Here is a 23,331-nt window from a genome sequence, read left to right on the forward strand (position 1 = left end):
TGACTTCGCCGAAGTACCCGACATATCCGCATTCTCCTGTTTTTCCTAGGGAACGAGTCCCTGTTTCAGGCGTATCCATTCTTCCTGTTCCTGTTCTATTCCTTTTTGGAGAAGATCTAGCCTCGATCCTAGGCCCTGTCCCCAAGGTTTCCCTCTTGAAATCAAATAACACGTGCACTTCGCTGAAGTCCATGTTTCCTTGGTTTTCCGAGAAATTCCTATTCTTTCTATTTTCCGTTTGTGAGAATCGGATGTTCCTTCCTTTATCCTTGTTTGGATTTCTATATCCGAGAATTCCAATATCCGAGCAGTCCAACCAGACTTCGTTGAAGTTTCAATAAAGTGTATAATAAAATCCCTATGTTCGCTATGAGCATTCCAGGAGTAAGAGGAGGCCTTCCAATACAAGAACAAAGGTTTTTAAACGGCTGCTTCCCGAAGTTCGTACAGTTTTCTGAACTTCAGCGAAGTCTCTCATCTTTCCTAATTTTGTACATTTCGTACGGATAAAGTCTCTTGTAGAGGCTCATGCTTTAACTAGAAGTGCGGGCTCACTCTAGTCCTATTAATCCCATAATTTATAACTCATAAGTGTTAAAATTGTATAAATATGCATTTTTAAGGTCTTTTCCGATTTATATCGCGATATTGGTCATCCTGGATGATCAACTTCCAGTCGGTTGTTGTACCTGTAGTTGTATCCATCCCTTCGACCTTTTGTTTTCATCAGACATATGAGGAAATTGTCATGAATTTGCTTCTCTCTTAGATTATCTTTCTTTCATCTTATCATATCATAGCTATCTTCCATCTGATCTGATCTATATCTTATCAAGTCACATGTACTGTACACATTGCAACTGCATGTACATACATGCAGCAGACGCATGTTACATACATGCAGTAGACACATGTTTCTTCTGTTTCATGAGTCATCGACATGCTGTAGCCACATTGTAGATACCACACCGTAGACACATGTTAGACTAGGAAATAGTATATAAAGAGTAGCTAGTAGCATGTATTTCCTTAGTCTTGAGCTGGTTTATTCTTGCCAGTAATAGAACGCCTCTTTTCTCTCTTCTCACTGTCTGAAAGCTTTGTGCGATGTTGTCACCAGGTTAGAACTGATGATTGCTAACAAACGCAACAACTGACACTGGGACGTCAGCCCAGGGACGCAGGAGCTTCATTTCAGCTCAGTTGAAACATCTTTGTTCACTGCATCCTCCACCTGTATACTCGCTGATGTTTGATCTTTCATCCCAGTCAACACTATAGCTGATAGTTGACCATTCACTACAGTTTACGGTTCAATTGAAATACAACATTGCACTACAGAAGGAATCCTCACTGAATTAGGTCACTTCACCACAATTTTCTACCGGGTAGTTAGGTCCAGTCTCGGCACAGTTTTCTCTTTTGCTGAATTTTGTACTGAATCAAGTAAATTCTGTTGTGCTTTCGTGTTGCTTTCGTGTGCACCGAAACGTAAACTTTCGGCACACATTTCAATTCACCCGATTTACTAATATATTCACTACACATTTCTGCAGAGCAGAATTTTTGGTAAAATTGGCGGATAGCGATTTCCTTTTTGGGATCCGGATAGGCGTCGGGGGTTCCGGACTCAGGCATTTTAGGGCATTGCCAGGGGTCCGTTATGTACGCTCCTTGTCTTTCCGATATCTGTTCCCACGATTTGTCCGAGTTCTAACGCGACGTCTTGCATTTTTATTTTTTTCTTCATCATTTCTGTCAACTACCATGTCTTTACCTCAGCCTGTCCCACCCTCCTGGAAGGTTATTATTATTATTTTTCTCGTTCTTTTTCTTACTCAAATCTCATCTACTTCTTCTAGGATCTCGGAAAATCCGCCAACGACCTCTTGGCGAAGGATTATCCCTACAACACAACCTCCCTCGAGGTCAAGACTAACACTCCTTCCGACGTCTCTTTCAGAGTCTTTGGCACCAATGACAAAGGCGTCGTCAATGGTGATCTCGAGGCCAAGTGGGCTAACAAACCTCATGGCATCACCGTTACCCAAACCTGGACAACCTCCAACACCTTGAAGACCTTGGTGGAGCTCGAGAACCAGCTCGCCAAGGGTCTCAAGATTGACGTTAACACCGCCTTGCAACCCGAGAAGGGAACCAGGTCTACTACCGTCGGTGGTATCTACAAGCAATCCGGCGTCCACACTCGTGGTGTCCTGGATGTTTTCAAGGTAATTCTTTGCTTGTACCATTTGACAATCTAATATCAAACACGCGTGATAGGGCCCTACTTTCACTGCTGACACTGTTCTCGGACGCGACGGCTTCCTCGTTGGTGCTGAAGCCGCCTACAACGTCACTGAGGGCAACGTCACCCGCTATGCTGCCGCTCTCGGATACAACGCCCCCGAATACGCCGTTACCCTTCACGGTCTCAACAACCTCAAGACCTTCACTGCCAGCTACTATCACAAAGTTAGCGCTGATGTTGAGGCTGGTGCCAAGGCCGTCTACGACTCCAAGGCTACCACTGGCGGGGTTGCTCTCGAAGTTGGTGCCAAGGCGTGCGTAACCTCCCTTTGTTGCCTGTCTATGCCCTCTAATTGCTTTTGTGTCTAGTTACCTCGACCCTGCTGCCTTCGTCAAGGCCAAGATTAACAACAGTGGTGTCCTTGCACTTGGTCCGTTTCTTTCACGTTAAGTTCACGTTTTCTCATCGTAACTGTCAAATGCAGGCTACACCCAATCCCTCCGTCCTGGTGTCAAACTCGGTCTTGGTCTCGCTGTGGACACCCAAAAGTTGAACGATATTTCTCCTTCCGGTCCCTCCCACAGGGTATGTTAATTGTACCTTTCTCGTTGTGTGTTGGCTCATGTTTCATCGTACAGGTCGGTGCCAGCTTCGTTTTCGAATCTTAGATTGGATGGGTATTACGACTGTATTTACGTCATAAATAATGCTTGTAATCGTTCTCTACCCGTGTGAAGAAGGTTCTAAAGCAGTATGGTACCTATATTTTTGACCGGCGTGCGGCGAAGACTTTCGTCGCCGAAGTAACAAATGGTATGAAAATCCCCACCAGCGACGCCTATCTTCCACAGTTGTTTCCAGGTAAGCATTCCCTATTCTCTTTTCTTCAGTTCCTGAACTTCTAAGCAATTCGAAGTCGTGAGAAATTGCGTAGGCCCAGCGCTAGAATGTTTATATTTAACTAAAAATATTCATGTTGTATCATGCAGGACGTTCGATAATATCTTCTGTGCACAAACGACCATACTCTCTATTTCTTCGGAATGCCTCTGCCGCAGAACTTGTCGCAACCGTCAAGCCTCAAAAGCCTTTACTTGATGAAACCGGTGGCTCGCCAAAGACAGTAGATTATTTTCCTAAACTTGGAGGACTACCGGAGGTATTTAAACATCAACTCTGTTTGCTTCGTTCATCTGATGACCTTCCATCTTGTAGGTGATTGTTACAGGTACTTTTTTTCATCTCTCCCTCATATAATAAATCTGGGTTCGGGAGAAATGACATATCCCAACTTCCTGCAACTCTTGAAGGACGCGCCAATTCAGGGAAATCCACGCTTTTCAATGCTGTATTGGGACGAAAGAATTTAATCGAAACGAGCAAGAAAGCTGTGAGTTGCATTCCCTCGAAGTGGCCTTCCGTCAAATCTCACTCGGTTTTGGCGTACAGGGCCATACTAGAAGCCTCGATTTCTTCCGTGTTGGTAATCCAGGAAAGCTCCTCCTTGTAGACGCACCGGGATATGGTCAGAGAGGGAGACCAGAATGGGGTGCTCTGTTTGACGACTATGTCAAAACACGACGACAGTATGGGAGGCTTTTTCTCGCTCGGATTTTTTTTTCTCGTTTTGATCAAAAGCTGATTCAAGATTTATTTAGGCTCAAACGGATATTGATCACCTTCAACGTTAAGAATGGGATCAACTCATTTGACGCACAAATGATCCAGATGCTCTGCCGGAACGTTGTGGATGATTTCACTGCACGTTTGACGTCGGATCCTCTGGGGCCATCCCAAAGCCCTACTCCTCGACGCTCCTCCGTACAAATTCAACCCATCCTCACCAAAGCAGATTGTTTACCTACAAACCATGCCGAAGCACAGAAGGTCATTGACGAAATAAAATTTGACATACGACAAGCGGTGGATCAAGGGATTCGAGGCGCGCTTGGGGGAGGGGAGATTACGGTGGTTGGAGAAATATCGAGACTGATGTGTTTGACCCCAATCCTGACGAGTTCGATAATGAGCCCCTCGTTTGGGATAGATGGGGTGAGGAGGAGTATTCTAGAAGGATGTGGATTGAACGGTACTTGAACGTTGAACTATGGCACACCTACAATCTGCAAGAGTTTGTCGTGCGAATCCTCGGTACCTAAGTAAGCAAGCAGTAAGCAAACCCGGTGGGATTTCTCATATCTATTCAGTTTTGTTCCTTGCGTGCTGACGGAGGGATTACCGATGGTAGACGAGCAGTGACCGATGCTATCTCCGTATACGGAACGAATAGGTATTTAAGAAACTAGGTTCATTGGCCCTGTAATTAAGAATATCAATGCCTTTCCACAGATTCTACATCCCTCGAGGTCTCTACACTGCAGAGGAGAAACAAGCCCTCGCAAAAGCTATCACCGATGTTTACACCATCGGATCACCCACACCACTACCTCCGTTCTACGTTGTAGTGAATTTTATCAACATCGAGGACGGTCATTTTTTCGTAGGCGGTGAGAAGAATAACAACTTCGTTCGGGTTGTCGTACACCATCTGGCTGTTCAACATCAAGAGTTGGTTTGATTTTCATGCTTCGATTGAATACAAGAGTCACCACCTAATTACCATGTTTTCAGAGACCGCCAAAAGCGGAATTTCATGGATCGATATGAAAAGGCCATATCTCCCTGGACGAAGGATAAAGGAGTTGATTGGGAGGTTCAATTATCGAACCAGGACGTAAGTCAAATCAGTCTTTACTCTATTACTGAGGAGAGGTACTGACCCTTCGTCCCTTTCACCCAGCCGGTCTTTTGGAACGAGAACGGAATCCAGCCCCCGGAGATGGGTTCTGAAGCCTACCGACTCTGGAAGGAAACTAATAAGCCAATACCATACTAGCCATAGTACTTTTCGTGTGTTCGTTGATCATAACAACTCCACGATGTGGTAGTAGGGATGGTTCAAACTGAGGAAGTGTTGTGAATCGCAGTTTGGATTTGAGTGTGAGTAAGGAGCACGTCCTAGACAACATGGTGTTAACGGTCATAAGAGTGGAGCTTCAAGTGCTTGGGATTCCTCTGATTGCAGATGTCAAGAATCTCGAAGACAAAACATCAAGTGCTCACGCGCACGTATGCAACAGCATCAAAGTCGTATTTTATACCTGCCGCCTCCAGCTTCCTCTTCTTCTCATTTTGCCTTTTGATAAGCCGCTTGACAGCTTTGTCTTGTTCTTCCGGAGTACGAAGCTAGATTTCAAGTGTTCATTAATGGTCGTAGGAAATTCGTGATCTGAGACTTTACCTTACTCTGCTCGACTCGAGCAACACGATCTCTGGGTACCACCCTCCATTTTCGATTGGCCCCAACCCATAACTCAGGATGAACTTCATCTTTCGGAATTACTTTACACCTCAGGATGTGTCCCATCAGCAGGTAGTTGTCCATCGTGTCGGCAACAATCTGAGCGACGGACGAAGACTCAAATTCTAAAAAGGCGTAGTGCTTCGACTGGCCGGTCTGAGTTCGTAGAATTTTAGTATGAGAGGTAATTAATTGTCGATAATCCCCGAATGACTCACCTTTTTATTCCTTGATACACGTAACCTCGTAACTTCCCCAAATTGTGAGAAATACGCTTTTAGCTGGTCTTCGTAAAACCCATGTGGTAGTCGGCCAATGTAGATGACACCTCTGTATTCTGTCTGTATAAATGTTAGAAATATTGAACGTGATAAATCAGAATCTTTGGGCTTTCAGAAGGGAAAAAAAACGATGTTTAGTACGTACAGGGTGCCGCTTCGCTTTATCCAGCCTTCGTTGCACGGATTTGTCGTCTTTAGCTACGGTCGGTAATTTTGTGATGTCAATTCCTTCTATGGGTCCTGCGATCTCGTCGTCTGAAGAGTCCTCTTCATCACTCGTTAGCCCGTGAAGCTCAATCTCTTTCTCATCCTCCTCTACATCAGAATGGGACGATTGGGGGTCCGGGGAAGGTTCTTTTTGGTTAGTCGAGGGCTTGTTTTTTTTTGACCGTGACGGAGAAGTCGGGGCATCGTCGGTCGGCTTGCGCTTGGTCGATTTTGTAGTGAGTTTTAACGGGGCCATGGAGGTCAGGAATGGATCTGTCACGTGGATTCAGCTTCGCATTTTGACTGGAAACAGGAGGGGGGTCTATTGGCTATCATGTCCGATCCGTTTGACCCCAATTTGGGCTGTTTTTGGTACATAGTTTTCGGCTAATTTGGGCGGGTTTTCGGTACATAACCGATACAACCTCACGCCTACACTACCTGATTATTTTACTAATTTTTAGGGTATACGACATGTCGAAAAAATCAAAACGGTCGAGTGCCTACCCTCAGCCAGGACAACCCTGGCGAGCCAATATTTGGTACATACGGATCGGACTTGGCTACCGACTAGGCCATTTCAGCACATTAGGGATCGTACATGGTGCTCAATTTGGCCGGTTTTCGGTACACTAGGATCGGAGTGTCGGCCAAAATGAGACCCTTTTTTGGTACATCCCGGATCGGACTGTCCAGGGTATTGACCCCCCTCCTCTGGAAACACATCACATTATTTGTGGCAGCCTTCCTTCCTTTGTATACTATCATCTGTCGTCGTCTCTAGATCTTATTAGTCAATACAGTGTCTGTATAGTTGAAAGGATTGAATATTGAAGATATTTCTAACTGAGAAGAACATCCTTGTCAATTGCTAGAGGTATCCTTGGAAGAACAGAGAGCTCCTGACCATCGACAGGGGTACGCAGATCAAGTCCAACTAATTACACCGACTTGTCAGTACTTCGGTCGTCAATCTGCATATCCACTATTGCGCGTTCAAACATGTATCCGAAATTTTGTGCACGGAAGATGTATGATAAACTGATGTGGTACATTGACCTCTATTCAACATTCTGTCACAAGTAAATCCGTAATCACTAGTAGTAGATAAAGTGAATAGATAACTGTCCTCCAAAGCGTAAAGCACAGCAACTCGATCGCCAACACCTTACACCCTACACTTCAAATCTGCCCCACCAACTATTGAAATGGTAGCTCCCAAGCACCACCCCAACTCAGTCCCTTCAACCCTCTTCCCAAGCTCTACCTCTTTCTCCCCACCAAACTCGTATCCAAGTCTCAACAACGCATGCATGAACGTTAAATCGAGACAATACTCCGGTCTTCCTTCTAGCTCTTTCATAAGCGCATCAGAAGGTTTGAGATTCTTGTCCCAGGAAGGTCGACCTTCGCAGATCGTTCGAGCCAGAGAAGAGATGGAAGAGATGGAGAGTTTTGGATTTCCGCTTGAAGATGAGGTTTGGATGAGATCTTCGGAAAAGGGGGGAGAAGAGTCAGATCGCGCGTGAGATCCAGAGAGGATCGGTTCGAGGCGGTCGTAAAAGTAGGAAAGGAGAACGACTTTTCCGCTGGGGAAGGTGTCTAAGAGAGAGGGTTGGTAGACGCCGTTGAATGAGCAGGGTTTGAGTTTGCAGATGCTGGCGAATTGTGTGAGTCGCGGGAAGGGATGGAAAGAATGATAACACGAGACTACTCACGCATCCTTTGCCAACGCCAGTTCAATAACCCTATTACAAGCATCGAACGATCCAATCTCATCACCAACCATCGTCACGTTCCTCCCACCCCCCGTCCTCGCATCCTCAATCTCCACATCCCGTTTCATGCCCTTGGCAATACAAGGATTCCCAAACACCTCTAACCCTTTCTCCTTCGCCCTCTCCCTCGAAGGATCAAGCGAAGCCATAAACTCGACAATCTGATGAATCCTCGACCTCGCCTTCATCAACCCATATCCCAAATAAGAATGTTGATATAACACGTATTTCTTTCCCAAAAACTCGAGATCGTATTTATGATCCCCTTCTTCAAGACTCGAATCCGGCTTGGAGAACTTGGGTTCAAACACGATTTGCGTAGACGCTCCTCCAAGGTCAAGAACAGCATACGTGCCGGGATGATCCTCATTCTTCGTCGTATCCCGGATAGTGTCCAACAGGTAATTCGCTGTAATCCAAGCATAAACCCCTTCATCCTTCCCATCCATTATCACAACCCCATCAGGCTCGTGGAGCTTAAAAGGATATCTCTCCTGCAACCTCCTCTCAACAGCCTTCAAGATATCCGCCGACTGCGAACCGGGAAGCAACCTCAATCCAGCAGTCGCCTTAACCGCAACCGGTGTACAAGGCTGAAGCGATTTCGGCACGACGCGGAGAGCTTCGTCCATGAGTACGTCTAAACTCCCAGCGGCTTCTTCGGGGTTCCCTGCGTAATCTGAGAGTCCTCCTTTGATCATGTGGAATACTTCGTATTCGAAAGAAGGGTTTCTTTGACAGTTGTTGAATTTGTAGATGTGGATACGGGAACCGGTTGAGCCTGCGTCAATCATGAGTGACCATTGGACGAGTGAGGATGTTGGGGAGTAGGGATTTGTGCAGTGGGTTGTTGAAGTTGGGTCAGAGTCTTCCTCGAATGAGGTTGGCTGAGCGTTAGGGCCCGAGTTGGGGGGAGGTGGGTGGATTTCGAAGTCGTCGTCGTCAGTGGGTGTATGGTGGTAATGGTTTGGTTTAGAAGGATGTGTTTTTGGGTTGTCACCTGTTGTGAGATATATCAGTTATTGTTCATCATGTTCTCGAGGAGAAAGACGAGAAAAAATCCTCCAGAAAGCGTCTACGTCGTCGGCCGACGCATCTAGCACGGATACTTTCCTCATCGACATCCCTAATATTCTCGAGCCAAAAGAAACGAAAGCTCCACGAGAATCAAAGCAGAAATCCCCTCACCGTCCATATCCTCCTCTGGTGTCGACCAAGGCAACTTCTTGATATCCTGTCGAGGTCCAAAGAGCCACACCAACCCAATAAGGACAACAGCCCCAATTGCAAACTTCATCCAACCAAATCTCTTCCTATTCCCCATCTTACCCGACCCCATTCCTCCTTCTAATCTTTCATACTTACTGCTCCGAGGTGAGAGCATCGTAGCGGTAGTAGTAGGTCTCTCTTCTACGTCTTGTTCTTCTTCAAGCTTCTCTGCTTCCTGTGATTTGGTGCGACGAGAACGGGCGGTGTGTTTAATAGCTGACGATTCAGAGCCTGTTGAGCGAGCGGGTGATGGTGAGGAAAGGTGGTGGGTAGGTGGAGATTTGAGGCTCACAGCCGGTCGGCCATTCATCATGCGTCAAAGCCCCTTCTCTGGCCCGCGGTACTAACTCATCACGTACAGTCAATATCGAAGACGACCACGATTCGGGAGCTGAGCTCAATATTATACAGACAAAGAACAGTAGACAGTCGTTGGCGGGGAGAAGAAGAACAACTTCCGTCTGTATCATCATACTTACATCATCTGGCCCTCTGACGGTCTGTGAAAATGGCAGACCATCCACGGCTGCGCACTCGCTGGTTTAGACAGTAAGCACGCTCGGGGGATATTAATCATTGTTTGTGCTTTATTCTCATCGAGATCAGTAGTTACTCAGTCGCACTGCTGGCCCACCTGAATCATTTAGGGGGAGGAGGAACAATGTCATAAACCCTCCCGTTCATAACCAATTCCCAAGCCTCTCCACTATTGTCGTTCACCTTCACAATCGCCGTGCGTGGTAATTCATCTACACTAATCCACCCACACCCATTGATGCTGTAGCCATCAACGAAATCTCCAAACTTGAAAGTTTCGGCCTTCCTCATGGCTTGCAAGTTTCCTTCGTCGGCGACACTGAGGGAGAGCTTCCCAGCGGCGAGGGAGATGGTGATATCGTCGCTGTTGATCATCACCTTTCCGTCAAAGGCATGATTGGTGTTCCGGATTAGGAATCGGGTACTGTTAGTGCGGGACGCAACGACGATATCCTGGTCGTTGCGGTACCAATAGATCGACTTGTCGACTTTGGAGCGAATGTAGAACCTGGAGATTATGAGATAAATTATAATACACGGACCACTAGTCAGTCGTTAGCACCCACCAGGTGTTACTGATATAATCCGTAATTGGCTCGGGGCCGGACTCGATCACTGGGAAGACCCTTCCGTCGCGGTCGTTTAGAAGCGTGAAGATGACCTTGCCCAAGAATTGCTTTGCCACAGATGGATCAGTGATTGAGTAGGCAATAACAGCACGAGAAGGGTCATGTGTGTAGAACTGAGGGGTAACCCGGACGATGCTGTTGCTGTACAAGAGGTTGGTGGAGGTAGAAACAGCACGCCACCATTCATCGGCGACGGCGCGGGTGGCGAAGACGATGAGGTAGCGATACGACCAGTCGTCATTGATCTGCGAGTTGCCTTGAGACTCAAGGACATTAGCAAAGACTGTGATACGTACATTTTTGGCGTAGGCGTAGAAAAGGTTTGACATTTCTGTTCGCTGGAGGGTGAAGAGGCTGAGTGTCAATGAGTGCTGGGTGTTTGGCTTGACATCCTCAGTCAAGTTGGCCAAGGGTTATATACCTCTCAAGCTTGACGCCACCCGACCACCACCCAGTGAACAAGATCGATCGATAGCGAGTAGATCACTTCAAGTGCCACTGAGCATACAAGGTTTCAGTTACTTCGATGGCACCTGGGCGACACCTCGGACTACCCTCTTTTCACACATGGAGCCAGAGCAATGAACACGGTCAAATGAGCGGGGCACGTTCCAGCCCATGACTACAAGGCCCCCCATATCTGTGTAAAGGCCCTGATTTGAAGTGGTGATTGATTCGATAACAGTTTGCAGGCAGCTTGCATCGATAATTGGTGAGCAAAGTTTTCAAATTTTCCCCAGCACTCCATTCTCTGAAATACTCTGCTGTCACTCTATAGTGTCATATAGAGTATGAACGGAACCTATGGGGGCCAGGTGACCTGAGATATCCACAAACTTGAAGCGAGGCGAACAGTGAACTCGGCGAGAAGAATCAGAATAATGACCTTGGTGCACCTGATATTCCCAAATATCATAAGGTACAGAAGCCGAGTAAGGTGCGACGTAACGCTTCTGTAAAAGGCGTTTTCTTCGGTCTCCCTTGGTTCTAGGAAAGTTCACAAACCGTAGGGACTTTAAGCCGCGCTATATGTATTGCATGATTATTCATGACTCTACAACCGCTGTTGACCACCGGCAATGTCACCTGTACGCACTGGTATGGCTTCCCCGGCGCTGTCGAACCTTCATCGTCGTTGTAAGACTATGACAATGAGGACATTTTGATGTCATCTCGCATGTGTCCAGTACATGTCATGCAGAACAGACATCAAGATGTCCCCAGTTACTTACGGCTTCATGCCACATCAATGAGCCAGTGTTGCGGTAGGTGAATGTCCTTCCTAAGGGCACCAAATGCCGATGCCTCGCATCTAACATGCATCCGCTGCTCTCGAATCACAATGTGTCCCCAGCTGATATGAGCCCCATGAATGCACGGTGTCAGCGATTTGAGGATGTCGAGGTGAAGTGACGAGGACTGAACGGGTCATGGCTTGCGACGCCGTCCTGACCAACATTCATATAGTGTAAATCGGAAAGTGTTGATAGGGAACGTGGGGACCGTGCGTAATGATGCTTGGAGCGCCGAAACCCAGGACGACCCTTGAAGGTCAAAGTCTATCCTAGTACAGGCCCGGTAGACGGGAGTTCTAGAGGATGACTGTAGGCAAAGATGAACTGTACCATGTTCCCTTCCACCTGCCGAGCATTGAGTGACCATCGTGCTAGCATCCGCAAAGCATGCCCGGCGAATGTCATAGGCGAAAGGCTTTAAAAGCTGCCAGTTCGTCGGTGAAGAAGCTTGGGACCAGCATTCACAAGAATTGCGAAGAATAAAGTGTTGAAGCCGTACTAGGTGGATGATTCTGGCTTAACACGAATGTTGGTAAAGTCGAAACGGAATGGCAAACCAGAGCGACCAGTTATTAATGTTCACGATCGACCTCTGCCTTATTACGTAGAATATCAGCAAAGGCTCATGATACATGGGAACTCGCAGAAGCAAAGGTAGCAATGACGATAAACACACAGAAACTGACCATCACAAGCCAACCACTTCAACCATGTCCCCATCTTCAAGATCATACTGTCCAATCTCCTCGTCATTCCCGACTCTATCGCCATCGATTGACAACACGGGCATCTTCTGAGGGGGTGTACCACCTTTCTTCCGAGTGTTCTTGCCTGCAGGGAGCTGAGTCTCTCCGTTCATGAATGCGGGGTACTGGTCTGCCAAACCACTCTTCTTCAGGAATCCCTTCACGATGGCCCCGCATTTAGCTGTAGGCCGCACCACCAGTGTGACGCCCTTGTTGGCACTTCCCGACCGGACAGTCAATGTGAACGTGTCTTCCGGTACGATGTCGTTTTCTTCGACTTCGGTTCCACCACCACCACCACTGTCATCTGATTCATCCTGGTGTCCGCTTTCCATGTACTCAAATTCATCTCCAGAAGAGGAAATGAATTCAATGGGTTTATCTTCCGGTATCGACATTGAAGCAAGTGAACTCGACTTCAACGGCAGTTTGCTGGGTGATACAGATGGGGAAGGTGGTGAGGATCTTGCCTTTCTGTTGGCGCGCATATAATCCCATGCTCGTTTGTCGCATGCCACTTCCAATACAATTGAAGTTTTAAAAGGGTTTTGGGGAAGTAGAGGAAAACTCACCTATTGTTGCTTCGTTGTACATGTGCAATGTGGTGGGAGACACAGAGGGGAAGAATCTATCTCCTCGATAGGTTAAAACAAGGTTTTCTGAAATGACACAAGCTTCTTCTGCCACTGCGTCAAATACTTGACGGAAATTATCACTCTACGAGTCTAAATCAGCTGAGTTTATATGATGAGAAGTAAGCGAAATACTAAGTACCCTGTTAATGCTATATGTCCACGTAGTTTCTTTCCCATGTTGATTCAAGGGATGAGGTTGCCACTTCACCGTGACCATCACTTTATCACCTCCTCCAGCCAGAAGCGGAGACGAGAAGCGCGACTGTGACCGGTCGCGAGGTTGCAATCGGGCGTTTTGAACAATACGTTGCAGTTCTGGATCAAGGATGAGATCCGTCGAATCATCTTCGGAGTCCAAGTAGGTCGGAGATTCGGGACGAACCACGCCGAGAGCCTCTCTGTTGGTAATGGTGAGATTGACCAGAAGAGCGCGAAGGGGTAAGAGTCATACCTCACAACGTTTCTCAATGTCTCGAGGCGTGATTGAGGTATTTGTGGAGGTGGTGTAATAGACCTGGACCGACTTCGGCTGCGTTTCCTTTTCTCTTGTCGTCCAGCTTTGGAATTCTTGCCCCTCGGCGTCTTGTCCTCCAGTATTTGGACGTCAGAATCGCTGTCTGACAATCCCTGCGACATAAACCTTGAAAGAAGAGAGGTTGGACGTAAAAATGATGTCTGTAGCCTGTACGACACGTACCTCTTGAGGTCTTTCTTGTTCTGCCACCCACTTACACCATCGTTCCCCTTCCTCTTCTTGGCGCGACGGCGCGGTGTGCCAACATCTTCATCGCTGTCACTTGACACGATCGTTTGTTGCGACTTGCTATTCTCTACAATGAGCTCAGTCCCCAAGACAAAAACGAGAAATAGCAAGTGGAATTAACCTCGATTCTTTTTTTCCAAAAGCTCCCAAGTGGACTCATTCTTTCGCGGCTGGCGAATGAACATGGCGTCGTCATCGTCATTTTGTGATTGTTTGGATTGTGATACGGAGCCAGAGGAAGATGCAGCCGAAGATGCTGGTTCTGCGGTTTTCTGAACCGGTTTTGGACGGGGACGAGGGCGGGGACGGCTGGCAGCTCCTGACATAGTGTGAAGCGTGGGAATTTCGTAAACTTTTGCCTGAGGCATTCACTGGCATTCAACCTTGTTGACCCCTGCAGCTTACCACTACCGTCAGTGTATGGTGGCATTCCGACAAGCCTTTCCCGGTTTCTCCATGTGGTCAAAGCGAGCGCGTTCTCCAAGATTGATTGGACGAGAAGTAGCATGGATTCTCATGTTTCCATTTCACTCTACCCGTTCCTCCTGCACTCGCAAAATAGATAATAAGAAGCCCTCATGACCTGCTGAACTCGAGTTCCGAGGAAAACTCGGACTCGTCTCTCGTTCAGCGAGGCTCGTTCCGCTGTCAAACATCCTTTTCTGTCAGACCGTGATATACATTAGATTCCAAGTGCTATTAATGCCATCCCTCACTCGCATTCCTAACTAAAATCCGTGCGTTATTAACAAAAGCCCTAATGAGTTCATCAAATGCACTTTTCTCGTGTTCTGAGGCGTTCGGATCTCCTCGTTTCGAAGCGGTGTACAGCAGTAGTTCTGGTCGAGCGATTTCGAGTTCGAGTTCATGGAGAACCTCGGCCTTCTGGGAAGATGTCACAAAAATCTTTTAACCAAGGACGCGTAGGAGGACATACAGAAACACCAGACGAGACCGTGGCCGTCACTTGAGTGAGATCGATGCTAAACTCTTCGTGCGTGTAACTCAGCCTATCTTTCCGCCGTGTATGTGCTGGCTTCCCCATCGGTTGCGGGACTAACGGGCACGCAGTAAGTAGGACGAAAAGACCTGTTTAGAAAAGGTGGATAGCTCACCCTCAACTTCTAGACTCACGCTGACCCTCCAATCCGCATTCCTCTTTGGACTGTAGATATTGAGATCCCCTAACCTTACTTTTCTTATGCTCTCCAAAATGTTCCCCGTTTTCTCTTCCTTAGTGACACGAATCCTGTCGCGCCCACTGCTCTCGTAAAAAGAATCGATATGATACGAGTGGTGATAATCCAGAGGTGTGCTCGCGTATCCAGGCTGCGACGATGTCATCTTGAGGTTATTCAGGAGGCCATTGAAGTGTTTATGCTGATGCTTTTAGTAGTATAGACAATGAGGAACGCAGCATGTATCCAAAGGATCTGGAGACAAAAGTGGACATACATACACTGGACATGTTGGACTCGAAACGACAGTCCATAGAATCCGGTTGAAGGACTATCATTCGAAAATGATCAGTCTCCCAGCATGAGAAGTGAAAAAAGAACACCAAGCGCCACACACATACTTGTCTCAACGAGGACAGGAAGATGCAACCTTTGCCCAGTCATTTTATCCTTCAAAACCCCAATTTTCGCCTCTACTTCCACTGTGGCTCCTTCCGTTGGTTTATTGGTCATGATCATATGATGAACGAAGTCTGCGATTTCTTTAATGAATTCGTCCATAGGCTCAACACCAAGAATGGAGAGCGATAGAGGTGGTAATGGTTGGCCATTTTCTTGTCGAGATCGCTTGAGAGGGGGTCCTTCCGAGTCCATAGCAGTGGGTTCCGAAAACTCGAGCTCGAGTTATTTCTGATACCTAATATTATGGCACGTGCGCATCCACAGTACGCCTCTCAAGCGAGAAAAAGTAGGCGCTACAAATAAAGGGAGGTGTTATGTAGTACAGACCAGATTCTGCAACTACATATCATGATACTCCACGCAGGTCAACAAAAAAAACGAAATCCCTCGACGGCAAAACGGTGTTAAAAGTCTCAGGTCCTAGAGAAGGTCGTGGTGAGAGGTGAAGCGAGTAGATCGCGAGTAGATCTAGGTTTCCGGACGGTCAGGAAAGAAGGGTATCCAAAATGAAATCAACTGAAAGGACAGATGATTTCGAAGAGACTTGCAGAATGTAAGTAGCAAGTACGATTGATATATGACTATGGACAGGAGAAATGGCTGGAGCACGCGGAATGCGTGGCTACTTGCTTCATTGTGTAGCGCTCAACATCCGTCTGTCGACAGTAAGCGTGGGGGAGACATGCGGAACCGATTTCGAACTAGAACTGGCTGTAGCTGTAGTTTTCGGCACCGGGCCACCTGTCTCCTTAGCGGAACCACCCAAAGTGCTAGGTTGAGTCTGAGACTTGTGATTGTGCGAGACCCACCACCCGAGCCCAATAGCACCGCCAATTACCTGAAATGACGATGAGTACTTGAGAATGGGACGGTGATAGAGACCCACAAGAATGAGTATTATTCCGATAAGCCAAAGCCACCGAGACATCATATTTTTGCCATTCTGGGTTTTGGACAACCAAGTACTAAGGATCAAATCAGCACAAAGTGCAGGCATGAAGTTGTCAGTGGCAGACAGACCTCTTCTTTTTCCCACTCGACTTCTCCTGTTCATGAATGACCATGCTGAACCTTCTCCAGAAATCGTCACCTCTTTGACCTCTTGATGGAAGAACAGTGTCTTCCGCTTTGGAACGCATAATAGGCTCCTCTTCTGGAGACTTGAATTCCTTACTTGGTCGAAGAAAGGCTGGTGTGATAGGTGTCATGGGGGGCTGTAGCGGATGCGGAACGCTGGGAATTGGACTTGCAGTACCATAGTGCGAGGTTTGACCGTTCAGGTGAGGATGGGGACTATGATGATTCGGATGGGGTGGTTGAAAATGGATACGACGTGGATCTTCGAAAGGATTCTGCTGTTGAGGTTGAGGTTCAAAGGGATTATGGGCAGGAGGTGGTTGTCTTCGAGCTACGGCGGAGTGTGCAGTAACGGCTGGATTTGGTTGGGTGAGATCAAATGATGCTATTGGCGCGACATAACCTGGCTGAGGAGCTGCAATACGTTGGGGAGGAGGTTGTGGCGGATGCGCACTGTTGCTATTGACCCCTGCTGCCGCCGCCAGTAGGACATGTTTGGAAGACGGGTGAGCTTCAAGATGTTTTGACGGCATCTGAGACATGGATTTCGGGTTATTGGGGTCGAAGTCGTTCAAGTAATCATCATACCTATACATTATCAGTGTCAAACTTGCATGATAAATAAAGTAGAGCCTCACATTGCATACGCCGATGTCCTATCATTTGGATTTGGAGGTCCTGGCTGACGATATCGACGTTGGGGACCAGGCTGAGGCTCGTAGTAACTGTCTGGTTCGTTCGTTGCAAACGGGGGTCGCCCTGCAAGAGGAGCCATAGACTATAACACGATAAGATATAATTTATGTAAGGAGCGTGAAGAAAGTAGGGAGCGGAAACCTTGCAGCGGCAAGGCAACAAAAGAGATACGTTGAAAGCTGGTAAGTAATGGAGAGAATGGAGGGAATGGAGGACTTGTTTGCCAACCGACTCGTCACACGGACCGCCGTCACACTCAATCTTGAGCCAGTGGTGGGCAGCCTGAACGTTTGAACGATGTCATCATTGGGCTCTGTTTCAAGTACTTTAAACATAGAACGAGTGGATTGGCATCAAGAAACACAACTTTCGACACTCGTTCAAACAGGCTCCGAAGAGAAGAGGAGTACGAGAGCGCCGACCCCGAATGCATCATGTCAATCTACAGAAAATGATATCATACAATTGACAAACGGAATGCGGTGTAGTGCACATGCGCAGGAGGTTCAATTTAGCACATCACCAATGCAAAAACTCAAATACATCGGGCCTGCCCTAACGAGGAATGGTTTCGCAGGAAGCAGGAATATCTTTCTTCCTCTGAGTCTCCGCATCTCCTGCATCGCCGAACACCGAGTTACTTCATTGAGCTTGCCATGATCTCGCGGTCGATCCATTCTATTACTGCGTCGATCCGCCCCTCACGAGTGGCTTTGGCTTTGTCCCAGTTGATTCCATAGCCTTCGACATATTCCTTGGTTACCTAAAAAGCATCAGTACGTAGTACCTAAGAAAGATAAACCATATTCTTAATGATCTCTCCAAGAGAAGCTAGTGGTAGCGATTTAAACTGCGAGTCTTGTTACGCTGGGTGAGGGATAGCGTAACGCAGGTGTTTTTATGTCGAGATTTACGCCAACGTTTCGAGAAACTTCAGTATAGATTCAACGTAATCTGCATACTTATGCACAAATTTTAACATAACTCACCACGCACCCATTTGTCTCCTTCGCAGTCACATCGATAAAACACCAACAAGTTGAAGTTGACCCAGGTTCATCTTGACGTCTGGAATAAGGAATAGGTGAACAAAGGCCGTAATGCACCTGAGCTTACTTTGAGAAACACTCTCACCTTAACTAAGCCTTAACACTCCTCTTGCTTAGCCCACCATCTGGAGACCGCAAGTATGTCGATTGCATCTAAATCCACCACTTGAGGCTCTAAATCCAAGGCGCTAGCACTAAGTTGTCCAGGCTGAAAGGGGGAAATCATTCAACAATCTGCAGAGAATCAATCAATGGAATACAGCGATCACAATCGAGCTTTTAGTCCAGCAGCCGGATTGGTAAGTCAGAGGGAACTTGCAGATCATGATGTTGGGATAGCTCGTTGATCATCCCGAAGAATCTTCTAGATGAGTAATCTGCAGCCCTCCGAGTCAATTTCAAGGCTGAAAGAGGTGAGAGTTCTAGAGATGTCATCCCGTTGCCGTATTGGAAGTGCCAAATCATGAAAAGCGGGACGGAAAATGCTGAAAAGATGTCGTGTATTGTTACAGAGCACGCGTGTCTATCATGTGGCTGTTACCAATACAGATGCTGTCATGCAGGTTACGAGGTACGACCATCTCCGTTCTTAGGCTGCTGGGAGTTCATGCTTATTCGAAGTGTCCCGTATTCAATCGGTGAGATCCGTCTGAAGCAGTGTGGGGTCCGAACTCACTGCAGGATGTAGGCAAGTACACCCCCATAGCTCTCCAACTGCCCACGAACAGTACTGTACGGAGTCATGGTGAGTAATCCTCCGATCCTTCCCTAAATGATGAACACATCCTGTCAGAAAGTCTGTAACGTTATACGATGCCAACTAAGATCTTTACAGAAACGAGTGATGTACGACCTTGACGGTTGGTTGCTAGGGCTTGAAGTGACGGCTTTAAACTTTTGAGGCTCTTCCACTTCCACTTCCACTCTACATAATGTTTAGGAAATTGAAAAGAGGTCGCTCAATAGCGTCAGCCGGAAAGCAAGCTTCAAGTCCCATCAAGCCGACCTCGGATTTTCCCGGCGTCATAGAGGTTCCCTCAACGGGCTGCACTAGAAATGACGGCCATAGAACTGCAAAATATAATCCATCTCAGTCACGACATCGTTATTCACTTCTAGGGAAAGTCCTGGCGGTGGGACCAGTGTAAAGTGAGTACTTACTTGAGTACCCGCTATCGCTGAGAAGATTGAATCCGATCCACTTTAGTTTTTGCTTCGAGTCTGTTCTTTATAATCGAAGACTTTCCCCGGCACAGCTCAGCTTACTACTAGCAATCATGCCGCCGGATCTGAAGTTAGTTTCAAGTTAGTTAGTCTCACTCAACGAATTACTGAATGCCACAATCTATGAAGGGGTCCCAACTCGCACAAAGTTCCTTTGCACCCAACGTCACTCTTATAAGTCACGATATACCAACGACCCTACGTGCACAAGTTTCGGAAGTGCCTGACGTTCCGTTTTATCACCTTTCGAATATCATTACCGTCAGTCAGTAGCTGAGACGATTTCCATCGCCAACCCGACGTCCACGAAGTCTGAATAAATCGGCTTTCTTCGTCTGTTGTCGATTTCCTTGTATCTCGACTTACCATTCACATGTCACAGGTTCCCTAACCCCGCGAAATACAAAGTCGAACCCCAGGCCATATATTTATATGGCACGTTTCATTCCATTAGTCGACCTTCATCGATCATCGGCAAGCGACATTCAGCTCCTCTGAGGCTAGAAGACGCTAGGGTCATGGCCGATATCTGTTTACAGCTGGGCCCTGAACATGCACCCGTCGTCCTTCTCGACAGCCCACGTACACCTCCCGCCCAGAACTCAATCAGTGCGCTTACATGGGATCTCGCACCCCAATCAAGTTCATCATACATATGTCTTCCCGTAGTTTACCTCATCAAATCAGATCTGCGCGGTCATGGAAGCCTAATTTGACCTCCTGATTTCTACAGAAGTTGGAGCGGGCGTTAACGTTGCCCTTGTGACTGGCCAAGAAGATGAAGGAGAGTCGACATTGGCTTAGTGGAAGGTCTGCATGATAGGCGGGGTAGACTGCAGTCTCCTGGAATAAGGTTCGAACTAGGAAGTATTTACGATAAGTCGCTGTCAGAGATTTCCAGAAATTACGGATTGGCGAGTAACTGCCAGAAAAGGTAATTGGTGGCTGAAGCGCTGACGGCTTCTGACTTCTATTCCAACCCCACACTTTGGACGTACCCTTGGAAAACTGTCACTGTAATCAATAGTAGTACTGAATCTGAAATGGTCAGAGTATCCGGAGGGCGATATATTACGGCGGTGCGAAACAACTTACGGCCTTAATGAGGCCGAACCTGAGGCTTCTGGCCTTCCGAATTAACGATCCTAGCACTCCATTCTAACTCTTATAAACTTCATTCGCATGCCGCTGCCGCTGCCACCCCTCTTTTCCCTGTCCTTGTCGTTCAGAACCCATGAGCGCCCTAAGGCCCTTACTTATCGACCGTCTACCCCATGAAATCCTCTTGATCATATTCGAGATTGCTGTGGACGTCGAGCGCCCACACGAAACCTTTCTTCTCAAGTCCGGCGACGACTCGAAACCCATCTATTACTCGCCCCATGTCCAGGAGACCATCTCCCACGTTTGCAAGGAGTGGCGAGCCGTCGCCTTGAGGGCATCGTCCCTGTGGAACACTTTACATTTCAACAAGGTATCCGACATCCATAGGGCGCGGGAGTATTGCCAACGAGTAGCCTCCTCCAGCTACTTTGATATCCTGATCCTCACTGTTTCCGAGGAAGATTACAACAAATCTGGGCGGCGCCGTCTGTGGAAAGACGAATTGGAAGAGATTTTCTCTCTGTTGGCACCCCATACATCCCGTTGGCGTTCTTTTCATCTCCAAGTTCGTGATGGCAGATGTAAGCAGGTGGCGAGAAAGTACATAGGGACACAAGTCGGAAAATTATGTGGTCCAGCTCCCAAACTGCAAACCTGGCAGCTATACCACTTTGAAGATTATCGAAGACAGGAGGATCTTCGAGAGGCGACAGTGAGTTCTTACCAATCCGAGTGCTAGCCAGCCATTAATGGTTTTTTCCAGTTCAGACAGCCTGTAATATGTTTCGAAAACGAGATTCCAAACCTGAAGCACCTAAGCCTAATAGGTGTCAACCTTCCCTGGAATAGTCCATATCTTCAGGGCTTGCACAGTCTGGAGCTCTGCCTGCATCCCGAAAACATTCGACCCGACTACACTGATTGGCACAACATGCTCACCCGTTCGCCGGAGCTAAAATCGCTGTTTCTTCATTATTCCGGCCCAAAATTTCGCGAGGTAAAATGGCCAAGCATGCCAGACATCGTCTTACCCCAGCTCGAGTACCTAGGGTTCGTTGACCTCGAGCCTGACTATCTTCAAGCTATCACCGCCACACTCCAGGTTACGAACGTCGCAAGGCTGAAATTGGAATTGGGAGACGCAGATGATGAAACATTTTTCTACAATAACTGGTTGAAGTCCATTTCCACCCCCACCCCTCGTTTCCAATCCCTCACTTCGCTCACTATCACTGCGTTACAATGCGACGATCCCTCCCTCAAACTCTTCCTCGGGACCTTACCTGAACTTACAGAGTTGGAGCTAAAACATAGTGTTTGGCTGAACGTTTGGAGGATGTTCGTGGACGACCTAAAATGGAAAGAGGTCACAGGCCCAGACGGGATTGTGAAAGGGGTATCAGCTGGCACAGGGGACGACCCTCTGCTTCTACCGAAGCTTGGAGTGTTGAAGGTTAGGGGAACACGGATCGATGAGTCCAGCGACTGCCGATGCAACGTGAAGCTCCTTCTGAAATTCAGGGAAAGGGAGGGCCCCAATCCTAGACCGAGACATGAATCGCCAGTACCACACTCGGCGTCTGATAGACCGGTATTCACGATTGTGGGAACGCTTCCTGTACAAGTCTTACCTCCCGCAGGCGCAGGAACCAGCGACCGTAATCGGCAGACGAATGTGCTCAGGAGACTCGTCCAGGCTGACCGTCTCACGGATGACAGGTCTCAGGATGCCGAGAATGACATCAACTTGAACTGGAAGGTTCTTGTTGACATTGAAGATATCACTGACGATGATGAGGATGATGTGGATGATGAGGATGAGGAAGCCTATGGGAGTGGTGAAGAAGACGATGATGTAGATGTCGACGATGACCTGTTGGAGGAGGGGGATATTGAAGATGAAGATTGATACGATAGTGAGGCTGAAGAAGGCTCATAATTTCTACAGTGAGAGAATCTATTGGCCGGTTTCATACATGTCTTTGTGTTCTATCTGATTATTGAAGGTCTCGAACTGCTGTACTTAATAAAAACACTCTTTGTATTAGTACAGCCTTGTAACGAATTTGATTTTGTCACTGCGTTGATGGTGGGAGGTCCGTGGCCGGTATCTGTCGGCCATCTCCGTCAGACGTGCTTTGCTTTGATCCCTTGGACTCATCTCCAAAACAAAACCTTTTCCTTTACCATCTCTTTCCCATCACCTAGACGCTACAAAAAATGTCCTGGCAAGGTTTAGGCTCTCTATCTCCAGCTTGATCGTTCCCGATCGACTCATTCCTCGTTTGCAGAATATGTCGACACCAACCTCGTAGGAAGTGGCAAAGTCTCTCGAGCAGCTATTATTGGTCTCGCTGGAAGCGTTTGGGCATGCACCCCAGGTTTCACAGTGAGTTTTGTTACAACAGTCTCTATTCGACCTCACATAACATTTCACTTAGCTTTCAGCGGAGGAGCAGAGAGCAATCGTAAACGGGTTCAGCCAACCAGACGCTGTTCAGACTAGCGGATTGAGACTTGCAGGACAGAAATACTTCACGATTTCAGCAAATTCTCAGAGTATATATCTCAAACAGAAGGTGCGTCGCTACCCTCGAATCTCTGAAATCAAAAAAGAACTCATTCTGCCACTGGTTTGTCGTTCAGGCTGATGGTGCTGTCTTGGTCAAAACAAAGCAGGCTGTACTGGTTGCTGAATATAAAGCCCCCATTCAAGCGGGCGAAGCGACTCCCGTCGTGGAGCAACTCGGCGATTATCTTCGTGGAGTTAACTACTAGAAGGGACGAAG

The 23,331-nt window shown here is 47.4% G+C and overlaps 11 protein-coding genes across 11 annotated transcripts; 5 read left to right on the forward strand and 6 right to left on the reverse strand.

The window, feature by feature from the left end:
- Positions 1–1,767: 1,767 nt before the first annotated feature.
- E1B28_012222 (uncharacterized protein) lies at positions 1,768–2,919 on the forward strand (the record flags this gene model as incomplete). The annotated part of the gene is made up of 6 exons (XM_043157309.1): positions 1,768–1,803; positions 1,863–2,231; positions 2,284–2,564; positions 2,620–2,681; positions 2,736–2,836; positions 2,890–2,919. The coding sequence occupies 6 exons, from the start codon at positions 1,768–1,770 to the stop codon at positions 2,917–2,919; spliced, it is 879 nt and encodes a 292-aa protein (XP_043004676.1).
- A 305-nt stretch (positions 2,920–3,224) lies between these two features.
- E1B28_012223 (uncharacterized protein) lies at positions 3,225–4,348 on the forward strand (the record flags this gene model as incomplete). The annotated part of the gene is made up of 5 exons (XM_043157310.1): positions 3,225–3,410; positions 3,467–3,479; positions 3,562–3,641; positions 3,701–3,837; positions 3,910–4,348. The coding sequence occupies 5 exons, from the start codon at positions 3,225–3,227 to the stop codon at positions 4,346–4,348; spliced, it is 855 nt and encodes a 284-aa protein (XP_043004677.1).
- A 238-nt stretch (positions 4,349–4,586) lies between these two features.
- Positions 4,587–5,147, forward strand: E1B28_012224 (uncharacterized protein; the record flags this gene model as incomplete). Its single annotated transcript, XM_043157311.1, has 3 exons — positions 4,587–4,819; positions 4,883–4,985; positions 5,052–5,147. 3 exons carry the CDS (start codon positions 4,587–4,589, stop codon positions 5,145–5,147), a joined length of 432 nt encoding a protein of 143 aa, XP_043004678.1.
- Positions 5,148–5,284: 137 nt separating this feature from the next.
- On the reverse strand, positions 5,285–6,356 carry E1B28_012225 (uncharacterized protein; the record flags this gene model as incomplete). The annotated part of the gene is made up of 5 exons (XM_043157312.1): positions 5,285–5,326; positions 5,375–5,497; positions 5,553–5,768; positions 5,831–5,953; positions 6,039–6,356. 5 exons carry the CDS (start codon positions 6,354–6,356, stop codon positions 5,285–5,287), a joined length of 822 nt encoding a protein of 273 aa, XP_043004679.1.
- A 912-nt stretch (positions 6,357–7,268) lies between these two features.
- On the reverse strand, positions 7,269–9,460 carry E1B28_012226 (uncharacterized protein; the record flags this gene model as incomplete). The annotated part of the gene is made up of 3 exons (XM_043157313.1): positions 7,269–7,758; positions 7,819–8,878; positions 9,067–9,460. 3 exons carry the CDS (start codon positions 9,458–9,460, stop codon positions 7,269–7,271), a joined length of 1,944 nt encoding a protein of 647 aa, XP_043004680.1.
- A 326-nt stretch (positions 9,461–9,786) lies between these two features.
- Positions 9,787–10,642, reverse strand: E1B28_012227 (uncharacterized protein; the record flags this gene model as incomplete). The annotated part of the gene is made up of 3 exons (XM_043157314.1): positions 9,787–10,192; positions 10,251–10,558; positions 10,610–10,642. The coding sequence occupies 3 exons, from the start codon at positions 10,640–10,642 to the stop codon at positions 9,787–9,789; spliced, it is 747 nt and encodes a 248-aa protein (XP_043004681.1).
- Positions 10,643–12,296: 1,654 nt separating this feature from the next.
- E1B28_012228 (uncharacterized protein) lies at positions 12,297–14,393 on the reverse strand (the record flags this gene model as incomplete). Its single annotated transcript, XM_043157315.1, has 6 exons — positions 13,874–14,393; positions 13,687–13,819; positions 13,441–13,629; positions 13,129–13,387; positions 12,927–13,071; positions 12,297–12,871 (listed from the first exon to the last, which is right to left on the reverse strand). Exons 1-6 carry the CDS (start codon positions 14,118–14,120, stop codon positions 12,297–12,299), a joined length of 1,548 nt encoding a protein of 515 aa, XP_043004682.1. The 5' UTR covers positions 14,121–14,393.
- Positions 14,394–14,451: 58 nt separating this feature from the next.
- On the reverse strand, positions 14,452–15,584 carry E1B28_012229 (uncharacterized protein; the record flags this gene model as incomplete). Its single annotated transcript, XM_043157316.1, has 5 exons — positions 14,452–14,637; positions 14,690–14,808; positions 14,868–15,138; positions 15,212–15,261; positions 15,332–15,584. The coding sequence occupies 5 exons, from the start codon at positions 15,582–15,584 to the stop codon at positions 14,452–14,454; spliced, it is 879 nt and encodes a 292-aa protein (XP_043004683.1).
- A 439-nt stretch (positions 15,585–16,023) lies between these two features.
- Positions 16,024–17,244, reverse strand: E1B28_012230 (uncharacterized protein; the record flags this gene model as incomplete). The annotated part of the gene is made up of 5 exons (XM_043157317.1): positions 16,024–16,230; positions 16,279–16,357; positions 16,413–16,872; positions 16,924–17,057; positions 17,108–17,244. 5 exons carry the CDS (start codon positions 17,242–17,244, stop codon positions 16,024–16,026), a joined length of 1,017 nt encoding a protein of 338 aa, XP_043004684.1.
- A 3,428-nt stretch (positions 17,245–20,672) lies between these two features.
- E1B28_012231 (uncharacterized protein) lies at positions 20,673–22,451 on the forward strand (the record flags this gene model as incomplete). The annotated part of the gene is made up of 2 exons (XM_043157318.1): positions 20,673–21,254; positions 21,306–22,451. The coding sequence occupies 2 exons, from the start codon at positions 20,673–20,675 to the stop codon at positions 22,449–22,451; spliced, it is 1,728 nt and encodes a 575-aa protein (XP_043004685.1).
- Positions 22,452–22,762: 311 nt separating this feature from the next.
- On the forward strand, positions 22,763–23,320 carry E1B28_012232 (uncharacterized protein; the record flags this gene model as incomplete). The annotated part of the gene is made up of 4 exons (XM_043157319.1): positions 22,763–22,775; positions 22,834–22,931; positions 22,984–23,121; positions 23,189–23,320. 4 exons carry the CDS (start codon positions 22,763–22,765, stop codon positions 23,318–23,320), a joined length of 381 nt encoding a protein of 126 aa, XP_043004686.1.
- Between the last annotated feature and the right edge of the window lie 11 nt (positions 23,321–23,331).

This window comes from Marasmius oreades, chromosome 8 (assembly GCF_018924745.1).
Source record: "Marasmius oreades isolate 03SP1 chromosome 8, whole genome shotgun sequence".
Classification (NCBI taxonomy): Eukaryota; Fungi; Basidiomycota; class Agaricomycetes; order Agaricales; family Marasmiaceae; genus Marasmius; species Marasmius oreades.